The sequence below is a fragment of the Prunus avium genome, chromosome 6 (genome assembly GCF_965620075.1).
Source record: "Prunus avium chromosome 6, drPruAviu1.hap1.1, whole genome shotgun sequence".
Lineage (NCBI taxonomy): Eukaryota > Viridiplantae > Streptophyta > Magnoliopsida > Rosales > Rosaceae > Prunus > Prunus avium.
Window position 1 is genome coordinate 11519053 of NC_142289.1, and position 23180 is coordinate 11542232.

General features: G+C 35.5%; 2 protein-coding genes across 9 annotated transcripts; one reads left to right on the forward strand and one right to left on the reverse strand.

The window, feature by feature from the left end:
• Nucleotides 1-4264: 4264 nt before the first annotated feature.
• Nucleotides 4265-6615, forward strand: LOC110766443 (kinesin-like protein KIN-14A). Of its 8 annotated transcripts, XR_002528157.2 has the most exons (5): nt 4266-4704; nt 4989-5240; nt 5428-5514; nt 5703-5833; nt 6373-6615. XR_002528157.2 is itself a non-coding variant. In XM_088255520.1 (3 exons), exons 1-2 carry the CDS (start codon nt 4474-4476, stop codon nt 5467-5469), a joined length of 273 nt encoding a protein of 90 aa, XP_088111646.1. In that variant the 5' UTR covers nt 4277-4473; the 3' UTR covers nt 5470-5514; nt 5703-6077. The 8 variants fall into 8 exon arrangements, 2 of the variants coding, with proteins under 2 accessions (XP_021825466.2, XP_088111646.1); XR_015836737.1 differs by lacking the exon at nt 6373-6615 and having other exon boundaries at nt 4265-4704; nt 4942-5240; nt 5703-6077; XR_002528160.2 differs by lacking the exon at nt 6373-6615 and having other exon boundaries at nt 5428-5527; nt 5703-6077.
• An 18-nt stretch (nt 6616-6633) lies between these two features.
• Nucleotides 6634-9926, reverse strand: LOC110766444 (disease resistance protein RPM1-like). The gene is made up of 2 exons (XM_021969776.2): nt 6988-9926; nt 6634-6848 (listed from the first exon to the last, which is right to left on the reverse strand). Exons 1-2 carry the CDS (start codon nt 9687-9689, stop codon nt 6797-6799), a joined length of 2754 nt encoding a protein of 917 aa, XP_021825468.2. The 5' UTR covers nt 9690-9926; the 3' UTR covers nt 6634-6796.
• Between the last annotated feature and the right edge of the window lie 13254 nt (nt 9927-23180).

The following is a 23180-nucleotide window of genomic DNA, read 5'->3' on the forward strand; positions in this document are numbered from 1 at the left end:
TTGTGCTGTGAACAAGTTCATACTACATTGTTTTGTGTCATTGTGAAATTGAGAAATAAACATAGAGAGGGTCTGCTGTTGCTGCTGCTGCTTCCTCTCTCTCATTTACCTAAAAGAAAGGGTCTATATCTCTAGCATTTGCATCCAAATGTCCCTTGCCATGCCCTGCCCTACCCTGGCCTGCAGTACTAGCTAGCACTAGTGCCTCTGTTGTACGTAGTCCCCTGATTTGGTGAGCCATGTGATGCTTTCAGCTCCCTAGATCCAACTCCAATGGCTATTTTTTATTAAGTCATAATTTACTGCCTATAATTAGGACCTACGGTTTGAAGTTTTTAATTTGGAACAATTCATGTATACTATTGAAACATAAATGGTGCAAAGCCAATGCCAAGAATAGAAAAAATAAGCAATATGATCATACGGGGGTTAGCGTCCACATAGATGTGCGCTGATCAAGCTTGAGCAGTGAGGTCTTTTGTCTTGTGGTTAGTAGGTTTGCTTTTCCTCGTCCATTAGATGTTTTCCAATTCTTAGGTGATATGATACTCTTCCTCTTGGCATTATTCTCATGGCTGTGAAATTTCAGTTTGCAATGAATGGCTATATCAATCTAAAAGATTATTTTTGTGTAGAAATTGAATGAAAGTAAATTGTACTGCATACCTCTGTGGTGTCTATGTTCTGGAGTTAATATTGTTGATCAATGATCAGCCTCTTTCATAATTCTTTCATTGATCAATATTGTTGTTTTCTCATTGTTCTGGATTTAACTTGATTGAGTTGTCATGCACTGCTTGAAATTTTGGATACCATGTGAGTTATAAGTTGCAAATGAAATTGAGACGAAAAACAATGAACTCTATTTTTATAAGAAACTTAGTCTGCTTTGAGTTTAAGTTTGTCTTTTCTTGATACGTAAGTAGGAGATTTTAAATTGGGCTTGTTTGTGCCTTTGCACATCTGCATAAAAGGAAAGTGATGGTTCCAATAGAGCAGATCAAAGATGTACCTCATTAATACCAATTTGTCTTTTGTATTATTATGTATATTCATATTTATATATGTGCATATTGACATTACTTTATTTTGTTTCTGTTGTATAGGAAGATGATGGATGAATTGGAGAAGGTGAAGCAACAATTGGTAGAGTATGAGATCATGTCACGGCCCATATCCCACAAGCTTGGTCTCTAGTGATTTGAAACCCTAACTCTAAGTCTTGAGATAATTGACCCTTTTTTTCATGACAGTTGGACCTATATTTTTTGCTTCTAGAAGATTGTTGGCATTGAGAACCTTCATCAATTTGGCGTGGGACAACATTCCATTCAGTTGTAGGAAGTGTACTGTAGTTATAAGGAAAAAAAAACAAATGTAATTGAGGAACTATTTGTGTATCAGACTGACCATGTAATTATTTAGTCCTCATGGAATGAAATTGAGTTCAATTTACTTGAGAAATTTCAGTCTTGAATCTGTTGTTTTTATATATTCGCAAGTGTATGCAATGGAAAAATACTTTTATTTATATTATACATTGAAGAGTGTATTGCTCGCGTATAACCTTTTTTTTTTTTTTTCAAGTCTCGTATTGGAATGAAATTAATGGGGGAGTATGGAGTTTTTGTATTGCCATTGTATATCCCTTTATTGCTTGTGCATTGCTATTATATTGCCCACGTATATCCAACTTTTTAAAGTCTGTGTTGGAATAAAATTATAGTGGGATTATGGAGTTTTTGTATTGCCATTGTATAGCCCTTAATTGCTTAGGTATTGCTATTGTATTGCTCCCATATAGCAATAAAGGGCTATACAATGGCAATACTCAAACTCCATATTCCCTCCCCCTTATAAGTTTATTCCAACACAGACTTGAAAAAAGGATATACGGGAGCAATACAATAGCAATACACAAGCAATACAAGGCTATACAATGACAATACACAAACTCCATACTCCCCTATAAATTTATTCCAACACAGACTTGAAAAAAAAAGATATGCGGGTGCAATATAATAGCAATACACAAGCAATAAAGGGCTATACAATGGCAATACAAAAACCCCATAATCCCACTATAATTTTATTCCAACACAGAATTGAAAAAATTGGATATATGGGGGCAATATAATAGCAATACACAAGCAATAAAGGGATATACAATGGCAATCCAAGAACTCCTTACTCCCCCATTAATTTCATTCCAACACAGACTTGAAAAAAAAAGGTTATACGCGAGCAATACAGTTGCTCTCTTCAATGTATAATATAAATAAAAGATTTTTTCCATTGCATATGCTTGCGAATATATAAAAACAACATATTCAAGCAATAAAGGGCTATACATGTTCAATACATATTCAATACAATCTGTCATGGCATTTGCCAATTAAATCACTAATTTGGTTACATTTGTATTTTTTTCTTCTTTGCAAGGGGAAACGATAAAACCATGGAAACTAGAGATTGACAAATTTCCTTCTAACTTGACTTTCATGAATTGATGAACTAACAATGTTATCTCATTACATCTTAAGATATACATAAAAAAGTGGCCAAAAAAAAAAAAATCAACCCGTAGGCTACCCCATCATCAACCTTGAGCTGAAAAACCTGCAAAACCAAAATCCATCAATCTCCACCGATCTTTAACATTTCTCATTCACAAGTAAAAATGTGTGTCTTCAATTTCTTTTGGTCAGAATAAAAACCTAACTGAGTAATAAAATTCAATAAGCAAAAGAAAACCTTCAAAAGAACCTGGCCATGTGAAGTATGTGAGGGGGATGACATTGGCAAATTGGCAAACTGACATGTTTATAGCAGGGAGGACAGGATTATTAATTTGAACAAACAAAAGAATTAACCGTAATAATACTAAAACATATTAGTTTTGGTTTTTTTTAAAATCTAACTATACAATTTCACTATTGTCTGCACAACTGAGAGATTATGTTCCAAACCAAAGGGGCATCAACAAGACTATATCTGATTGCTCTAAAATAAAAAGAAAAACAACATTTATATTGCAGACCAAAGGGGCATCAGCAACATGGATATATCTGATTGCTCCCAAAAAAAAAATATGTTAAGGGTTCAAGTTTCAATCGATATTTGCAGATTGATTATCCTTCCCCATACCCAAATGGACAACAACAAAGTAAAATGAAAACAAGCTGCAGCATCCATCAACCTCTTATTGTTATTGTTGCATAAACTAACATCTCTCTTACTCATCATCCAGCACATTTACATGTGGATAACAGTTTAAAAAAAATTAGGGCAATGCCTACCTTCAAGCACTTCAATAATTTCATCGCATTTTCAGATCAAAACATTATATATATAGATAGTAGCAAACAATTTCAAGTGGATAATGGTAACAAGATTTTGAAGCAAATATACCTCTTAACCAAAAAGCAACAGTTTTAGCTATTCATACCTCTTGACAGAATGTAGCCTCTTAAGCAAGTATTTCAAACTGAAACCTGAGGCAAAATATAAAACAAACTCTGTTAGACACCATAAAATTTCAAAAAACAGCAAAAATAGTACAGAACAATTAATTTTCCTAATCTTTGCCAATAACATTGTCTGCTGCTAACCAAATCCCTAAGAAGACCCATTAGTTTCTCATAATCCTTGAGACTCAAAATTAATCAATAATTTCTCCAAGAATATTACTTAACAAACATAATTTTCTAAAATTGCAGAAACTAGCAAAGAAAGAGGTGAGAGACTCAGAATTTATATAGATTTGGGATTTGAAGACGAAGCCCAGAGAATGAGTGTGGATTGCGATTTGGGGGGAGGGGGTGGGGTGGGTTTACTGGCTCTGAAAGTCGAGAGAAAACCAGATTATACAGAGAGGCTTTGAGTTGGAGGATTCGCACCATCGTGGAGATCGACGATGGAGGTCGCTGGTAACGACTGTGGCTTGTCTGTGGAGCTCGCGAGTCGGATGGCGACGTTGGCCTCTCTGCGGAGGTCAACGACGGAGGGCGTGAGTCGAAGAAAGACTAGAGACAGAAGATGATTAGTGAGAGAGCAAAGACTTAGAAGAAAAAACAAGTGATAGAGGGGCGATACACTCTCAATTGGGAGTTTTATGAGGGACATTTGTGATTAGGTTTCAAAATGGGGATATTATTGAGAAAATTAGGTGCGCCGGGGGCAAAGCCGCCAATTTCCCAAAATTTTGTGACTCAAAAAGCCAAGGAGTGTCCCCAAAATGTCCAAACGCCGTCGTTCCCAGCCCAACCACAGGTAGTACAGTACAGACATACATATTCCCAGTGTCTTCACTCCATTCATATATCCCAAAAGGAAAACAGAAAAAGAAAATGGCTGAAATTAGATGATCCCTATACTCTAGGTCCACAGAGACCAAGCCAGAGCCACTGAGAAGCAATTTTGGCTTCTTTTGTGGTTTTGAATTTTGGGGCTAGGTTTGTGGGGGAGACGGCAATGGCGGAGCAGAGGAACAACAATAGGTGGAACTGGGAGGTCAGTGGCTTTGAACCGAGGAAGTTGTCTTCTTCGTCGTCGACGGCGTCGAGCTTCGACCATGACGATGACAAGCCTGGTGCGCCTTTAGTTCGGAGGTACTCGATCTCTGCTGCCTCGGCTTTGGCTCAGTCTGAGCTCTCCAACCACTCTGTGACTTCTAAGCTCCAGAAACTCAAGGACCAAGTTAAGGTAATGCGTTGTTTGGTTTTGTTAATTAGGGTATGAGCTGTGATTAATGGAGTTTTGAACTGAATCAGTGTTAAAGTCAGTGGTTTGTGGTTCAAGAGTGTGAGTTGTTGGAAATGCATTTTGAAACTATGATAATTTGGCTTGGAGAATGTGAACGCTTTGTGCATAATGTGAGAGAATAAGTGGTTGCGTTTGTTCTGGAGCCTTTTGAAGTTATTTCACTGTTTTTATGTGAAGATTATGTTGGGTTTAGGAGGTCTGCTACAACATTTCTTTTTGGACAGCTTGCTAGAGAAGATTACTTGGAGTTGAGACAAGAAGCAAGCGAGTTGCACGAGTACTCTAATGCCAAACTCGAAAGAGTTACACGTTATCTTGGTGTTCTTGCCAATAAAACCCAAAAGCTATATTGTAATTAAGAGATTTGGTTATGCTGTTTGATTTTGCGTTTGTCGGTTTAAAGGATTTCTGAAGTGGGTGGTATGGGACTTCTGTCTAAATTCAAGATGAGTGATATTTTTTGACATGGGTACAAGGTTTGATATTACATTGCAACAAAATAAAACTACTTTTTTCTTTTTCTCTTGTGATGTATTTGCACTTTGAGATTAGTTAATCCAACAAAACTTAATGTCCTTCACCCCAGCGTTACTTTTTGTAAGGTTTTTGATGTTCTTGGGTTATCTTAATGGATTTGAAAGTTTGTCTACATTTAAATGCCAGATCAATTTGCCCTTGAAACTGAGGCTAGAATTTCTCCGCTGATCAATGAGAAGAGAAGGTTGTTCAACGACTTATTGACAGCCAAAGGTACTCATCTTCTGTGAGTTTTCTCCTTATGGGACTCTCTCTCTCTCTCACGCAGTCACTCACACCCATAAAAAAAGGCATGCCACACATAAGCACTTTTAAATTTAATTTTCAAGGTTGTTGAGGTATTTAATTGATCTTACAAAAGTTCAACGGGGTTGTATTTTCTAACTAGCCTTTAATTCCAGGAAACATAAAGATATATTGTCGTGCAAGACCATTATTTGAGGATGAAGGTTCCTCAGTCGTTGAATATCCTGATGACTACAACATCCGTGTAAATACTGGACAAACCAACTCAGGAAAGACACACACAATGGTTGCTCTCTTTTCCTCTTTTCCTCCCTCTGCATTTGTTTGTGTGTGTCTTTGCCGGAATGTGTATCTGATGCATATAAATTTGTACTTGTATGCTGACTTCTATTCCTCTAGCCAGTTCAGGGTGTTGTAACTTGATATTTTCTTTTACAAATTTGTAAAATGAATTGATTACAAATTTTACGTTGATGTATTAGGGACTTTAAAAAAGAAATGAGAAGTGATTCTTCATTATTAGATTTGAACCGTGGACTTTAAAGCGTTGATGTATTAGGGACTTTAAAGCGTGGTGGGCTTTTCATTGTTTGTTACATTCCTTTTTGTAATTTGGATAATTCTTTCCACTGGTTTACCACACAATAAACAACGGAATTCAATGTACTAGAGCATTAAATTGCCACAATGAATGGTGTGCCTTTTACTGTTTTTGGTACAGTAAGAGATTTAGTGGTAGTTGTTTCATTTTATTTATTTATGAAAGTAGTTTCAAGTTGTGCACGAGATTCATGATATTTGGCCAACTCTGTAACCTTTTTTCAGGAAGGATCTAGCCATGATTGTGGTTTATATGCTCGTTCTTTCGAGGAACTATTCGATTTGGCCAACTCCGATTCAACTTCTACGTCGAGATTTAAATTCTCCGTTACAGTTTTTTAGCTCTACAATGAACAGGTACTTATTTTTTTTGGTCGAACCACAAAAGAGAAGAGAGTTATGTGGCCGGTTAAAATTAGCTTTTGAACAGTAGACCCCATTTTGTATCCTGACCGTGTCTTTTCCTTATCAATTTTTGTAGAAAGTACAAACACAATTAACATAGAAGAAAGTACAAACACGCAGAATATAAAAGAATCCATGATCCAAATCCTAAAAGCTAATCATCGACATACATATGCCCATTGCTGAAGCGACAGATGCAATTTTATGAACATCAACTTGGGTACCTTGATGTTTGTTAAAAGTCTTATACATTTAACCACGTAAACTCAAAATCTTCAATTGGTATGGACTTGTTTCTGCAAAATATATAAAAAGACAAAAGCAATATTTTAATTAACAAACAATTTATATGGCTTTACATCCAAATCATTAAGTTTGGAAATATTCCAAATCATTAAGTTTAGGAAAGTCAATGAAAGGATAAAAGGTACTTACATATATTTCTTACATCTCTCGTCGACGAGTAGCATCTTTACATGATCCACACCTCCTTCTTCAACGGACTCTCTAAACTTGTCTGAAACATTATCAAATATGTATCCTTGTAGTTTAGTAAGGTGCTCAATACCCTGTGGCAATGTTCTTAACGTCATGCAACTACGAATGTCTAAGAACTGGAGATTTGGCATTGCCCCTTTTTCTATAGTTATCTTATTTAATAATGCGAAATTTCGAAACTGCAAATTCCAAAGTTTCACAAAGCCTCTGTTGAAACATAACTCTTTCCTAACAGAGGCATTATCAAGCCAAAGATAACGTAGAGAGGGCAACGCTTCAATATGAGGTAGTAAATCTTCTTCAAGTTCGGACCCACGCAGATTCAAATATGTGAGAGAGTGGAGTGAACAAAACCAATGTGGTACCTTTTCCAATTTGCCGACCAATTCAAGACTATCAAGGGGGGGAGGCGGTGAAGACAATGCGTCAACTCGAAGAAATTCCTCTCCATCAACTACCAATAAACCCAACTTGGAAATGACCTTCATCTCTTGAATTGAGGCACATAGGTCCTCCTCGTCTCTTTCTTTCACATTTGAAATGCCAAGTCTCGTAAGCTGGGTCATATTTCCAATAAGTCTAATAATGTTTCCTTCTGATTCAATATATGTCAAAGTTTGCAATTTCTTCATCTTACTAATACCTGATGGCATTCTTACCCCAATTATCTTTCCGAGCCTGCCCGCAAATAAATAGCGCAAGTTTATCAACTTGGAAATCCCTCTTGGAAGTGCCTCTATTTTTGTCCGCACGATGTCCAAGGCCTGAAGGTTGCGGAGCTTTCCAATGGATTCCGGAAGCTCCGTAATTGGAGTTCCACTCAAATTTAAATATTTTAAATTAAATAAGGATGTTAGATTGTCTGGCAGACAATCAAGTGGGACATCCTCCAAATCTAGAACCTTCAACAATTTAAGGTCAAAAGGTAATTTATTTGAGAAAGAGAATGAGGATACGCCAGTGGCAAAGACGAGAAACGAACGAGGCCGTGATATACCTGTGCATGATACAATTTCTCCATTAGTTGTTTGAATTGACAAACGGAGTGCCCCTGTTTCTTCTACTGTTTCACTCCCATCATGTACAGCGCAAAACTTTTCTTTTTTTGCTATAGACAGAGCAATCTCCCGCAAAAGATCATGCATCTTACAAGCTACTTGGTGTCCTCGAAACCTTTGCTGTAGCATGTTACGAAAAATGAGTTCCATAAGATAGCTATTTGCAACTTTTTCTGGCGTGAGCCCTTCGACATGTGCAACAAATCCTTCAGAGACCCACAATGCGACGAGCCTAGTAATTACGATCACATGATCTTCAGGGAAAAGGGAACAATATAGAAAGCATTGTTTCAGTCGGTATGGCAAATCATTAAAACTAAACAACAAGATGCTCTTCATAGGTTCTAGCAAAGGATTGTTTGTTAAATGCCAATTTAAGCTGTTGTAGATTGTGTTCCACTCTGTAAGTGACTTCTTAGAAGACATAAGACCACTCAAGGCTACGATCGCAAGAGGTAGGCCTTCACACTTCTCCACAAGTTCCCGAGCTAATGGCAGAATTTCTGTTGAACAAGATTTGTTAGGGTAACTTGAGAATGCTTTCATGCTGAAGAGCTCCCATGCATCACCCTTTTCCAGCGGTTGAATCTTGTGAACATGGCTTTCAACTCCAAAAGAAGAGGATGCTATGTCTTCTCGTCGAGTTGTAAGCATGACTCGACTTCCAAGTTGTTTATCTGGAAATGAAAACCTTATTTTCTCCCAAAGGTGGACATCCCACACATCATCCAATACAACTAGGTACCTTTTAGTCTCCAAGTAGTTCACCAAAATCTCCAGCAATTCGTTATAACTCATGGCATTCATGTCTGCAGGGACCTCTTCCTTCTTTGCTTTGTGGAATTCTTTGATCAATCTTCTAAGTAAGTCTTCAATCACATAAGACTGGGAAACAGTAATCCATGCATAGCATTCGAAATGTCTCTTTACAATTTCATCTTTGAAAGTCCTTGCAACTAGAGTTGTCTTCCCCGATCCTCCCATCCCGACCACAGACACAACAGTTTGGCGTTGCTCTTCGTTCGTCAGCCATCCCATTAACAAGTTCTTATCACCTTCAATCCCGACGAGTTCATCCTCCTCATGATAAAGAGAAGACTCCGCTTGATTCTGCACCCATATGAGAATATCCTCAGAAGAAGTACTTTTTCCTTCTACAGCTGCACCACCACCATATCTCTGATTTCTCTCTGTAATAGCTCTAATTGCCATCACGATTTTCTGTAACTTGTTGGCTATTTTACGCTTATACCAAAGGTGCTTTGGAAAGTGAATGGTTTTGTGGATCCACCTGGCAAATCGACCGCCAATTTGCTGCTCGTACACGTGATACATGAATTCATCAATGATGTTTTCAACATCATTGGTCAAGTCTCGAACGCTTCTGATCCACACTTCCTCTACTTGTGTGTGTGCTTTGTTGGCCCCGTCAGCATCTGCTAAGAAGGCTTTCATGAATTCCAGCTCCCGCTTAATCTCATCAACTTGATCACCAACACCCGCAATGGAGGCTGCTTCACTCTCGAGAATTGCTACAAATTTGTCAATGAAGAGGTCTGCTGAAACTGAAACTGACGCCATAATGGCCTTATTTTGGTATACGCTAGCTTAATCAAAACAACACATCTAGAATTGATTCTGGGGATCAATCAACCGGATGTAACACAAAATTTATAAATCAAAATACATGAGAAGATAAGATTCCATTGTGTGGTGGTGGGTTGGGGCTCAGCTCAGATGTACTAGAAGAGAGAGAGGATCAATTATTGCTCTGAAAACTCGACAAAGTAGTTTCCATCTTGCTATGGGTCTGCTTCATCATTTTGTCGATCAAACAGCGACATTTGTTTTGTTTATCTATAATTATCATAAGATTTTTATATTGTTTTTTCTCTTTCTGCTACCCAACACACACACTTTTGCTACCTCTCTCACACACAAACCTTACCCACGCATACAATGTACCCCACTTAATGATATTATAGTGCATGTGTTTCCTTTCTTTTTCTTAATTTTCTTTTTGGATTTTGTATGTTATATATATATATATATATATATATACAGTTATTCTCTTATCCGGATGTCCGCACGTTATTATCGTGCGGATCCTATTGTAAACAGGCAGGAAAACAAAGAGGGGTAGTACAAAATACACTGCGTCCGTACGATAATAACGTCCGGATATCCGCATAAGAGAATTTCTGTATATATATATATATATATATATATATAGAAGGGGACTAGAACCTCTAGAAGAACTAGATTAAAAAGGATTTTTAACTAGTTAGAAATGGAAGCTTGACTTTAAGAGAGTTGGTTTGTATATTTAATAATTGGAAGACTAATAATTTGAAGACTTTGAAGACATGGAAGAAGAAATGGAATTGTTAGCTACGGAAGAGAATAGAGAGTATAACAAAATAGTTGACTTGGAAGATGACTTGGGCAACTAAAAAATAAAAAATAGAGAAATAATGAATAAAATAAATTAATGAATGGATGCAAATTGAAACTAATAAATTAATCATAGACTTAAAAGAAAATTAACATAGGTGAATAAATTATACAAATAAAAAATTATGAGAGCACTAAGTTTAATTAAATAAAGAATATAAATTAATGAAAATAATTGGTCTAACATAAATTAGAATTTAAAGACTATAAAGATAAACACAGAAAATAATATTAATTGGAAATATTATTAACTGTGGAAGCTTTGAAAACAAAGTAAGAACTTACAGAAATCTTAGTTCAATGAAAGCAAGCAATGTCACGCAGGACACTCACACTCCACTCTCACTCACAACTATTGTAGTTGCCTCAGGTCTACAAACTCTGAGAGAACTTTGAAAACTGAAGAAACTTACAATGCTTACTTAACAAAGCTTGACGAAAACTGAAATGAAAACTTCTAACTTATAGCCTTGGCTTACAAGAGAAGACAAAATAACTTTTGAACTAACTTTGACTTTAACTTAAGTGAAAAATATTTAACTTAAACTTTGTCGGGGCATCTTTGAATTGAAAGGCATTCTCTGAAAAGGCTACTTTGAATTGAAGGGCATGGGCATCTTTGAATTGAAAGGCATGGGCATCTTTGAAAATCTTTAACTTGTCAGGGCATCTTTGAATTGAAGGGCATATCTTTGCTTTAACTCTGGAGAAACAGAAAGGCATCTACTTTCACATGGGTGAAAGGACTTTAACTCTGCTTTCGGCTACTTTAACTTTGGCAGAGGCATCTTTGACTTGGAAGGCTTCAATCTTCAGAGAGATCATATGGATCTTGACTGTCGGGCACATAATCGGACCATCTAGGCTTAGGCTTCTGACTAAATTGTTGACTGGGCATCTGGCTTGAAGAAGATTCAGACTTTGGACTGGCATTGTCTTCATCTTCATCCTTCATTTGAGAAACTTGAGCAAGGAGTTGCTCTGCTAATTCTGTTAATTCTTTCTTAGATTTCCCTTTGAGGGAGGCATTTGAACTGCTTGGAGAGGCTTCTCTGGCTTGAGCGACTGGCATCTGGATAGGTGGATAACTTGCATGGACTTGATTAATAATATTATTTAGAATGACTTTGTCCCACCATTTGACTACATAATGACGGCATAGAAATCTGGTGTCCCAATTAATCTGATAGCTCCATTTTAGAATCCATGGAATCTTATATTTGGCAAAGAAATGAAGAAGCATAGGGAAGAATTTCTCCTGCTTAGTTAGTTGGTGCTTCTGACAAAAATAATTAAATGTGGGGCGTAGACCTTCTGGAAGGATTTCCCAACAGGAACCATTAATGTTCCACCATTGGAGAAACCAGTAAGGAAAATAAGGCTTGAATTTGGCATCGAAGTTCATGAACCATGAATGACTGAAGTCTTCAAATTGATGAAAGAAAATTGTATACCATGCATCAATGTAGTCTCCATAATTATAAATAAGGCCTGATTGAAGTGGCTTTTGATCATAGGCATTTTTACTCCAGTGTTCTGGCTTAATGACTTGGCGTATATAAATGGAATGGAAAATAGTGGCTTCTGTTTGTTTGTCCTTGATGGGCTTAATGTCTGCTGATTGGGTTTCATAAAGAATGTCCCTATAAAACTTCAAAGACTCAGAAGGATGACTTGGAAAATAATGCATGTTGGGAGGAAAGAACTTCTTAGCTATTTTAACTGGGTCATTCAAATCTTCTAGATAAGGTTCAACAATAAAAATATGAGAATTGCTTTTTGGATGATATTTAGACCTTTGGGCTTGGCTTTGACTTGGGTTGTGACACTGGGAAGGCATAGGGGCATGAACAATAAAAGGATCATACTGGGAAACTAAAGCTGTCTGATAATTAGGGCGTAGAGAAGGCTGGCTTAAAGGGCTAAAACTATTCCTAACTGGAATTGGCATATAACCTGGAAAAGGCACAAGTTGGGCATTGGCTTCTTGTTTGACTGGCATAGGCATTAGGGTAGCTGGAAGGACTCTGGCTTGGCTTGGGCCTGGGCTTGGTTGGCTTGTCTGACTGTATTGCATTTTTTGCTTGTCTTTTTCTTTGCTTGACATGGCTCTGCCTGTTTATCCTGTAGAAATTCTCTTGTAAGAAAATCAGGGATACTGTTTTCACTACCTCTCAAATATTCTAACTGAAAATCAAAAACACTCAGAATTGCTTGCCATCGTGCAAAAATCTGCTTACTAGCTATATTTTTAACATCTTTTTCTAAAACATGTTTTGCAGACTTACAATCAACACGAACTAAAAACTTTTGATTTAATAAATCATCTTGAAATTTGCTTATGCATAATACAATAGATAAAATTTCTTTTTTAATAGTACTATAATTAACTTGGGCTTGACTCCAGACTCCGGAATGAAAACGAACAATTTGTTCAGGAGACTCAGGGCTTATTCTTTGTTTTAAAATACCACCATAACCTGTTTCAGAGGCATCTGTTTCAACAATTTTAAAAGCATGAATTGAGGGAATACCTAGGCATGGAAGAGATTTGACATGAATCTTAATTTGCTTAACTATTTCTGTATGGCTTGGAGTCCAGGCAGGAGGATTGCTCTGGAGACGATCAAACAGGGGCTTACATAATTTTCTTAGATTTTGATAAAAATCAGAAACATAATTTAAAGATCCTAAAAACCTTTGAAGTTGACTTTTTTCTAGAATTTGGTCTGGAAACTTATCAGCAAACTGGATGACTCGATTGATTGGGCTTATCTGACTTTGGCTTATGTTGAAACCTAAAAACCTGACATTGACCTGAAATAACTTGATTTTCTTGGCTGAAACAACTAAACCATTAGTTTTGACTATCTGAAGAAATTTATGTAGATGCTTCCAATGTTGCTCAATTGACTCAGAGAAAATAAGAACATCGTCTATATATACTATGGAAAAATGACTGTAAGCATTAAAGATTTCATTCATAATATTCTGGAATTCACTAGGGGCATTTTTTAATCCAAAAGGCATAACATTCCATTCATAATGACCAAAAGGGGTAACAAATGCAGTCTTATATCTATCTGATTCTTTAATTTGAATTTGCCAAAAACCGCTTTTCATATCAAATTTACTAAAGATAACGGCTTTTCCTAATCTATTAACTAAATCTCTTTTATTAGGGATTGGGTACCTAATCCATTCTAAAACTGAATTAAGAGGCTTATAATTTATAACTAATCGTGGGGCTCCTCTTTCTAACTCGGCATTTTTCTGAACATAAAAAGCTGGACAAGACCATGGTGACTTACTTTTCCTAACTATTCCTTTGTTAACTAAATCCGTGACTTCGGCTTTGCATAATTCCATTAACTCTTGGCTCATTTGAATTGGACGGGCTTTAGTAGGAATATTCTTTTCACTAAATGACTTGACATAAGGTAAAGAAACGACATGTTGCTTACGGTGCCAAAAGGCATTGGGCATATCAGAACAAACTTCATTTTTTAACTTATCTTCAAATTTACTAATCTGTAATTGAAGCGACTTGTCGGCTAATTGTTGTTCTACCCTTTTAAACTTAATTTCTTCTTTAAGAAAATTAACTTGCTTATTTTTACTATGAATTAACTTAACTGACTTGGAAATAGCTGACTTCTGTAATGACTTAAGACTATGTAATTCTGGCTTAGTTAAAAATTCAAATTTAACTTTTTCTCCTAATTGGCTTGAAGTGACTCCATCATATTCTACCTGAAAGGGGTAAAGTAAAGAGATAAAGGGTAAACCTAAAATGACTTCATCCGCGATATTCTGGATTAGGACAAAGGATGTCTTAAAGCATATTTTATTTTGGCATACATGGGCTTTTGGTAATTCATATTTTAACTTAAGGACTTTTCCGGACGCTGTGCCTAGAACTTCTTTAGATTTCCTATAAAACTGGGTTGGAATTAGACCTTCCTGAATACAATTTAAATCGGCTCCTGAATCAAATAAAGCAATTGTATTTAATTCAAATTCATTAATAAAAATACTGACTCTGGAATACCATTTCCTAAAATTAATTTGCTTAATTAAATTAATGGCTTTTTCTTCCTTATCAGACAACTCAGGTTCTGACTCAGAACTAGACTTACCAAATGGATTACTAGTTTCTGCTTTGGATTCTAATAAATTAATTAAATCCTGTTTAATTGCATAATTCTCAGTTTCTAACCTTTGGCTTATTTGTTTTAACTCTAAAATTTCTTTTTTAACTAGTTTAACCTCTAACTGAAGATCCTGGAGGGTGACTTCCTTCTTTCTATTAAATCTTTCTAAAGTGGCATTAAGACTTATCTTAGGAGGCATAGGGGAACTAGACTCTTCTTGACTTATGATTTTTCTAAGTTTCTTTAGGTATTCAGACTTTAACTCTGGATCCTGAACTTTACTAATTAAATCAATTAATAATTCTTCTTGTTCCTCTTGCTTAGTTAAAACACAAATTGATTTATTTAAAATTCTACAACATTTATCCTTGCATCCTAATTGAACTTTTGGCTCACTAGACTGGGAACTATCTGAACTGTAGGCATGTGAACTGTCTGTAGGCATAGGATCTGACTCAGTATTGGCTAACTCTAAGACTTTAATTAACTTAGCTTCTTCCTCGGATGCTAACTTTAATTGTTTAATTGCCTCTTTAACTTTGCACTCATTAGCATAATGACCTTGCTTTTTGCATTTGTAACATCTAACTTTGCTTTTATTTGTGCTTTTCTTAAAGTAATTCTTTTTACCTTGTCGGGGGCTTTTCCTAAAACCTTTTGAATAACCTTTTGACCATCTGTTTTTCCTAGGGGTAAACTTTCTTTTACTATAAAACTTATCATTATCACTGAAAGAATTTCTTTTGCGAGAATAATGGCGTCTTTTACTAAAACGTCTATCATGGCCTCTTTTGACTTGTCTAGACGGCGGGACCGGTGCTAGACCATATTGCTCACAAAAATTTCCTAATTCGTACTTAGCATTTTTACTATCGGCTTGGATTGATTTTCCTATTTTTAAATCTACGCACATTTTCATACCGACTTGATTAATTGTACTAATTATATTACCGTAGGTTAACTCATCATAATTAATTTGGCCTGACTCATTGCTTAAGACTGTTCTAATTTTATGGGCAAATAAATTAGGAAGACCGTTAATAAACTTTTCTTTCCAAAAGGCTTGATTACTATCATCTCTAAGCATAACTCTAGAAATAAAAACATCTTTATACCATCTAAAATCGCTTAGCTTAGGGCATCTTAAATTACTTAACTGATCATGAATTCTAGCTGTTGTACTACTGGGCGTACCTATGAAATGCTCAATTATGGTATATAAAAGGACATTGACTCCGTCTTCTATGCTTGTTCCTATTCTTTCATCTAAAATAGGGTAATTATTCTCATCTGTTTTAAAGGCATGAATTATTGTAAGCTTGGCGGCTTCTGTGAGATGTTTATCCCACCAGAAACGAAGTGTTCCTGTAAAACCTGTTTCTAAAAGGGAAACTATTTCTGACTGTCTTAACTGATGATTAGTGGCATAACTATTGGCTACCATAGACATATGTTGTAACTTATTAAGTATTTCCTGTTCGGATAAACCATCTATATTCCATTCGTATAATTTATCTGAAGACACTGAGAACTGGCTTTGGGTTCTTTCTTCAAACTGGACATCTGGAGGCGTAGGCTTAGGATACCAATTCTTGGTAAGACTTGTAGGATTAACTTTGCCTGTTAAACGACTGACTTTAAGACTCTGGGCATCTTGGTTAACTTGGAGATTGCTAAAGGCTTTTTCTATTTTAGAAATATTGCTAGTTTCAGACTCTAGACTTTGGCTTGGTTCTGAAGACATAATTGACTCACTATCAGAATTGACATCAAAACTTAAAACTTTAATTGAAGTTTCTTCATCTTTACCTTTGTCTTTATCCTTATTTGGCTTAGGTTTAACTGGGGTTAATTCCTGAAACATTTCCTCTATTTTACGCATTGTTGGACTGACTTTAAGTGCAGACTCAGGCTTTAGGTTAAAGTGAACTAAAGGCTTTTCTTTCTTTGGCTTAAGGGTAACTTCCTGTGTAATTAATTTATCAACTTTTGTTTCTATCTTATCTAATTGTTTACCTATTACTATTAGGCTTGTGTTGGCATAATTATTTTGTTCTATGACCTTTTTGACTGGTTCATCTTTTGACTCAGCAACTTTGTAAGGGCTTGCAGTAATTTTGGCATTCCTATGATTGATTACTATGGCTTCAACTGGGGGGTGAGTACTGACAACTTTAGTATTATCGGCTTTTTCCCATTTTTCTTGGGTTAAAGTAACTAACTTTTGACTTAGATATTTGGCTTCTACGAAATCTAAATAAGGTGACTCGGACCTAGTGGCTTTGAGATATTCTTTCCACTCATTGAAAATTTCTTTTCTTTGAGCTTGGGGGAAAAAATCATGATACTTGGCTTTTCTTTCGGCATTTTCAGGGGCTTGGAAATGGGCATCTAATTTGGACCAATGAATTTTAAATGGCTTATTAAGGACTCTTAATTGGGCATCATAATTATAAACCTCAAAAGTAGAATCTTGGGCATCTGACCTAGTAGGTGACGTAGGCTGTATTGGCTCAGGAGGTGCAATAGGGGCTTTGTAGCTTGGTTGGACAACCTGTTTGGCTTTTCTTAATTCATTAATTTTGAAATCAATTAAGGCTTTGTCGGCTTCTAAATCTCGTTCTGTAATCGAAGAAGACTCTGCAGACGAATGTCTTGCTGGAAACTTAAAGGATTGACTAGGCGTAGGTAATTGTTCTAATTGAACTGTTGACTTTACTGGCCTATCAAAACTGATTTTAACCGTACCATCTAAATAAGGCTGAATATAATCTAAATCATTTAAACTACGTTGAACTGGCTTAGGGGGGCATTCAGTGGTTAAAAACCATTCTTTAGGTAAATTGACATCTGACCACCTAATCATTTTGGGAACTGTAATATTAGCATTTTGGGTATGACTCTGAATTAAAAGCGTTTGATTTTTTGGGCTTTTGCTTAAGGCTTGAAAATTAATGTTGGTGCCTGTGACTTTGTAATAAATTCTATAAATTAAAGCTAAAGGTTGGGTACCTGGTAAAACATTATAACCGTGCGTTTTAATAGTTAAAGTTAAAACTTTCAAAATATGCGGATCACTAAGGCTTACAGTAAAATCTGGATAACAATCAAAATGTACTGGACCATGGCATAGACTTGACTCAATGATTCCTAAAACTCCTTCTTCGAAATCTTTAAATCTAGCATCTCTTAAACTTAATAAAATTGCAGATTTAAGTCCTAATTTAGTTAAGGGCTTAACAGCAACTTGAACTAATCCTATATGTAGAAAATTATTGCCTTCTTGCCTATGTTTCTTAATTGCATCAAGATTAAGTAATTGGCATGTTTCATGTTCTTTTCCTAAGGCATAGACTTGTTCTACTGTCTTAATATGCGTAGTTTGCTTAAATGCATTAATTGACCATTTTTGCTTATAAATTTCCTTATTAGGGACTTTAGGTATATTCCAATCATTACAATTACCAAAAGTTCAATTAGGATGCAAGGATAAATGTTGTAGAATTTTAAATAAATCAATTTGTGTTTTAACTAAGCAAGAGGAACAAGAAGAATTATTAATTGATTTAATTAGTAAAGTTCAGGATCCAGAGTTAAAGTCTGAATACCTAAAGAAACTTAGAAAAATCATAAGTCAAGAAGAGTCTAGTTCCCCTATGCCTCCTAAGATAAGTCTTAATGCCACTTTAGAAAGATTTAATAGAAAGAAGGAAGTCACCCTCCAGGATCTTCAGTTAGAGGTTAAACTAGTTAAAAAAGAAATTTTAGAGTTAAAACAAATAAGCCAAAGGTTAGAAACTGAGAATTATGCAATTAAACAGGATTTAATTAATTTATTAGAATCCAAAGCAGAAACTAGTAATCCATTTGGTAAGTCTAGTTCTGAGTCAGAACCTGAGTTGTCTGATAAGGAAGAAAAAGCCATTAATTTAATTAAGCAAATTAATTTTAGGAAATGGTATTCCAGAGTCAGTATTTTTATTAATGAATTTGAATTAAATACAATTGCTTTATTTGATTCAGGAGCCGATTTAAATTGTATTCAGGAAGGTCTAATTCCAACCCAGTTTTATAGGAAATCTAAAGAAGTTCTAGGCACAGCGTCCGGAAAAGTCCTTAAGTTAAAATATGAATTACCAAAAGCCCATGTATGTCAAAATAAAATATGCTTTAAGACATCCTTTGTCCTGATCCAGAATATCGCGGATGAAGTCATTTTAGGTTTACCCTTTATCTCTTTACTTTACCCCTTTCAGGTAGAATATGATGGAGTCACTTCAAGCCAATTAGGAGAAAAAGTTAAATTTGAATTTTTAACTAAGCCAGAATTACATAGTCTTAAGTCATTACAGAAGTCAGCTATTTCCAAGTCAGTTAAGTTAATTCATAGTAAAAATAAGCAAGTTAATTTTCTTAAAGAAGAAATTAAGTTTAAAAGGGTAGAACAACAGTTAGCCGACAAGTCGCTTCAATTACAGATTAGTAAATTTGAAGATAAGTTAAAAAATGAAGTTTGTTCTGATATGCCCAATGCCTTTTGGCACCGTAAGCAACATGTCATTTCTTTACCTTATGTCAAGTCATTTAGTGAAAAGAATATTCCTACTAAAGCCCGTCCAATTCAAATGAGCCAAGAGTTAATGGAATTATGCAAAGCCGAAGTCACGGATTTAGTTAACAAAGGAATAGTTAGGAAAAGTAAGTCACCATGGTCTTGTCCAGCTTTTTATGTTCAGAAAAATGCCGAGTTAGAAAGAGGAGCCCCACGATTAGTTATAAATTATAAGCCTCTTAATTCAGTTTTAGAATGGATTAGGTACCCAATCCCTAATAAAAGAGATTTAGTTAATAGATTAGGAAAAGCCGTTATCTTTAGTAAATTTGATATGAAAAGCGGTTTTTGGCAAATTCAAATTAAAGAATCAGATAGATATAAGACTGCATTTGTTACCCCTTTTGGTCATTATGAATGGAATGTTATGCCTTTTGGATTAAAAAATGCCCCTAGTGAATTCCAGAATATTATGAATGAAATCTTTAATGCTTACAGTCATTTTTCCATAGTATATATAGACGATGTTCTTATTTTCTCTGAGTCAATTGAGCAACATTGGAAGCATCTACATAAATTTCTTCAGATAGTCAAAACTAATGGTTTAGTTGTTTCAGCCAAGAAAATCAAGTTATTTCAGGTCAATGTCAGGTTTTTAGGTTTCAACATAAGCCAAAGTCAGATAAGCCCAATCAATCGAGTCATCCAGTTTGCTGATAAGTTTCCAGACCAAATTCTAGAAAAAAGTCAACTTCAAAGGTTTTTAGGATCTTTAAATTATGTTTCTGATTTTTATCAAAATCTAAGAAAATTATGTAAGCCCCTGTTTGATCGTCTCCAGAGCAATCCTCCTGCCTGGACTCCAAGCCATACAGAAATAGTTAAGCAAATTAAGATTCATGTCAAATCTCTTCCATGCCTAGGTATTCCCTCAATTCATGCTTTTAAAATTGTTGAAACAGATGCCTCTGAAACAGGTTATGGTGGTATTTTAAAACAAAGAATAAGCCCTGAGTCTCCTGAACAAATTGTTCGTTTTCATTCCGGAGTCTGGAGTCAAGCCCAAGTTAATTATAGTACTATTAAAAAAGAAATTTTATCTATTGTATTATGCATAAGCAAATTTCAAGATGATTTATTAAATCAAAAGTTTTTAGTTCGTGTTGATTGTAAGTCTGCAAAACATGTTTTAGAAAAAGATGTTAAAAATATAGCTAGTAAGCAGATTTTTGCACGATGGCAAGCAATTCTGAGTGTTTTTGATTTTCAGTTAGAATATTTGAGAGGTAGTGAAAACAGTATCCCTGATTTTCTTACAAGAGAATTTCTACAGGATAAACAGGCAGAGCCATGTCAAGCAAAGAAAAAGACAAGCAAAAAATGCAATACAGTCAGACAAGCCAACCAAGCCCAGGCCCAAGCCAAGCCAGAGTCCTTCCAGCTACCCTAATGCCTATGCCAGTCAAACAAGAAGCCAATGCCCAACTTGTGCCTTTTCCAGGTTATATGCCAATTCCAGTTAGGAATAGTTTTAGCCCTTTAAGCCAGCCTTCTCTACGCCCTAATTATCAGACAGCTTTAGTTTCCCAGTATGATCCTTTTATTGTTCATGCCCCTATGCCTTCCCAGTGTCACAACCCAAGTCAAAGCCAAGCCCAAAGGTCTAAATATCATCCAAAAAGCAATTCTCATATTTTTATTGTTGAACCTTATCTAGAAGATTTGAATGACCCAGTTAAAATAGCTAAGAAGTTCTTTCCTCCCAACATGCATTATTTTCCAAGTCATCCTTCTAAGTCTTTGAAGTTTTATAGGGACATTCTTTATGAAACCCAATCAGCAGACATTAAGCCCATCAAGGACAAACAAACAGAAGCCACTATTTTCCATTCCATTTATATACGCCAAGTCATTAAGCCAGAACACTGGAGTAAAAATGCCTATGATCAAAAGCCACTTCAATCAGGCCTTATTTATAATTATGGAGACTACATTGATGCATGGTATACAATTTTCTTTCATCAATTTGAAGACTTCAGTCATTCATGGTTCATGAACTTCGATGCCAAATTCAAGCCTTATTTTCCTTACTGGTTTCTCCAATGGTGGAACATTAATGGTTCCTGTTGGGAAATCCTTCCAGAAGGTCTACGCCCCACATTTAATTATTTTTGTCAGAAGCACCAACTAACTAAGCAGGAGAAATTCTTCCCTATGCTTCTTCATTTCTTTGCCAAATATAAGATTCCATGGATTCTAAAATGGAGCTATCAGATTAATTGGGACACCAGATTTCTATGCCGTCATTATGTAGTCAAATGGTGGGACAAAGTCATTCTAAATAATATTATTAATCAAGTCCATGCAAGTTATCCACCTATCCAGATGCCAGTCGCTCAAGCCAGAGAAGCCTCTCCAAGCAGTTCAAATGCCTCCCTCAAAGGGAAATCTAAGAAAGAATTAACAGAATTAGCAGAGCAACTCCTTGCTCAAGTTTCTCAAATGAAGGATGAAGATGAAGACAATGCCAGTCCAAAGTCTGAATCTTCTTCAAGCCAGATGCCCAGTCAACAATTTAGTCAGAAGCCTAAGCCTAGATGGTCCGATTATGTGCCCGACAGTCAAGATCCATATGATCTCTCTGAAGATTGAAGCCTTCCAAGTCAAAGATGCCTCTGCCAAAGTTAAAGTAGCCGAAAGCAGAGTTAAAGTCCTTTCACCCATGTGAAAGTAGATGCCTTTCTGTTTCTCCAGAGTTAAAGCAAAGATATGCCCTTCAATTCAAAGATGCCCTGACAAGTTAAAGATTTTCAAAGATGCCCATGCCTTTCAATTCAAAGATGCCCATGCCCTTCAATTCAAAGTAGCCTTTTCAGAGAATGCCTTTCAATTCAAAGATGCCCCGACAAAGTTTAAGTTAAATGTTTTTCACTTAAGTTAAAGTCAAAGTTAGTTCAAAAGTTATTTTGTCTTCTCTTGTAAGCCAAGGCTATAAGTTAGAAGTTTTCATTTCAGTTTTCGGCAAGCTTTGTTAAGTAAGCATTGTAAGTTTCTTCAGTTTTCAAAGTTCTCTCAGAGTTTGTAGACCTGAGGCAACTACAATAGTTGTGAGTGAGAGTGGAGTGTGAGTGTCCTGCGTGACATTGCTTGCTTTCATTGAACTAAGATTTCTGTAAGTTCTTACTTTGTTTTCAAAGCTTCCACAGTTAATAATATTTCCAATTAATATTATTTTCTGTGTTTATCTTTATAGTCTTTAAATTCTAATTTATGTTAGACCAATTATTTTCATTAATTTATATTCTTTATTTAATTAAACTTAGTGCTCTCATAATTTTTTATTTGTATAATTTATTCACCTATGTTAATTTTCTTTTAAGTCTATGATTAATTTATTAGTTTCAATTTGCATCCATTCATTAATTTATTTTATTCATTATTTCTCTATTTTTTATTTTTTAGTTGCCCAAGTCATCTTCCAAGTCAACTATTTTGTTATACTCTCTATTCTCTTCCGTAGCTAACAATTCCATTTCTTCTTCCATGTCTTCAAAGTCTTCAAATTATTAGTCTTCCAATTATTAAATATACAAACCAACTCTCTTAAAGTCAAGCTTCCATTTCTAACTAGTTAAAAATCCTTTTTAATCTAGTTCTTCTAGAGGTTCTAGTATATATATATATATATATATATATATTAAGACTTAATATCACAAAACGTCCCAAGGGTTTATGAAACTATCAGATTGTATCATTTTTATTTTTTTTTCATTTGTGGTCCTCAAGATTATTATGTGAGCTCACAAATGGTCCCTGCCATTAGGTTCCATAAAAAACTCCGTTACTTTGCTGACGTGGTATATATATATATCACAAAACATCCCTGAGGTTCACACACCTATCACAAATGGT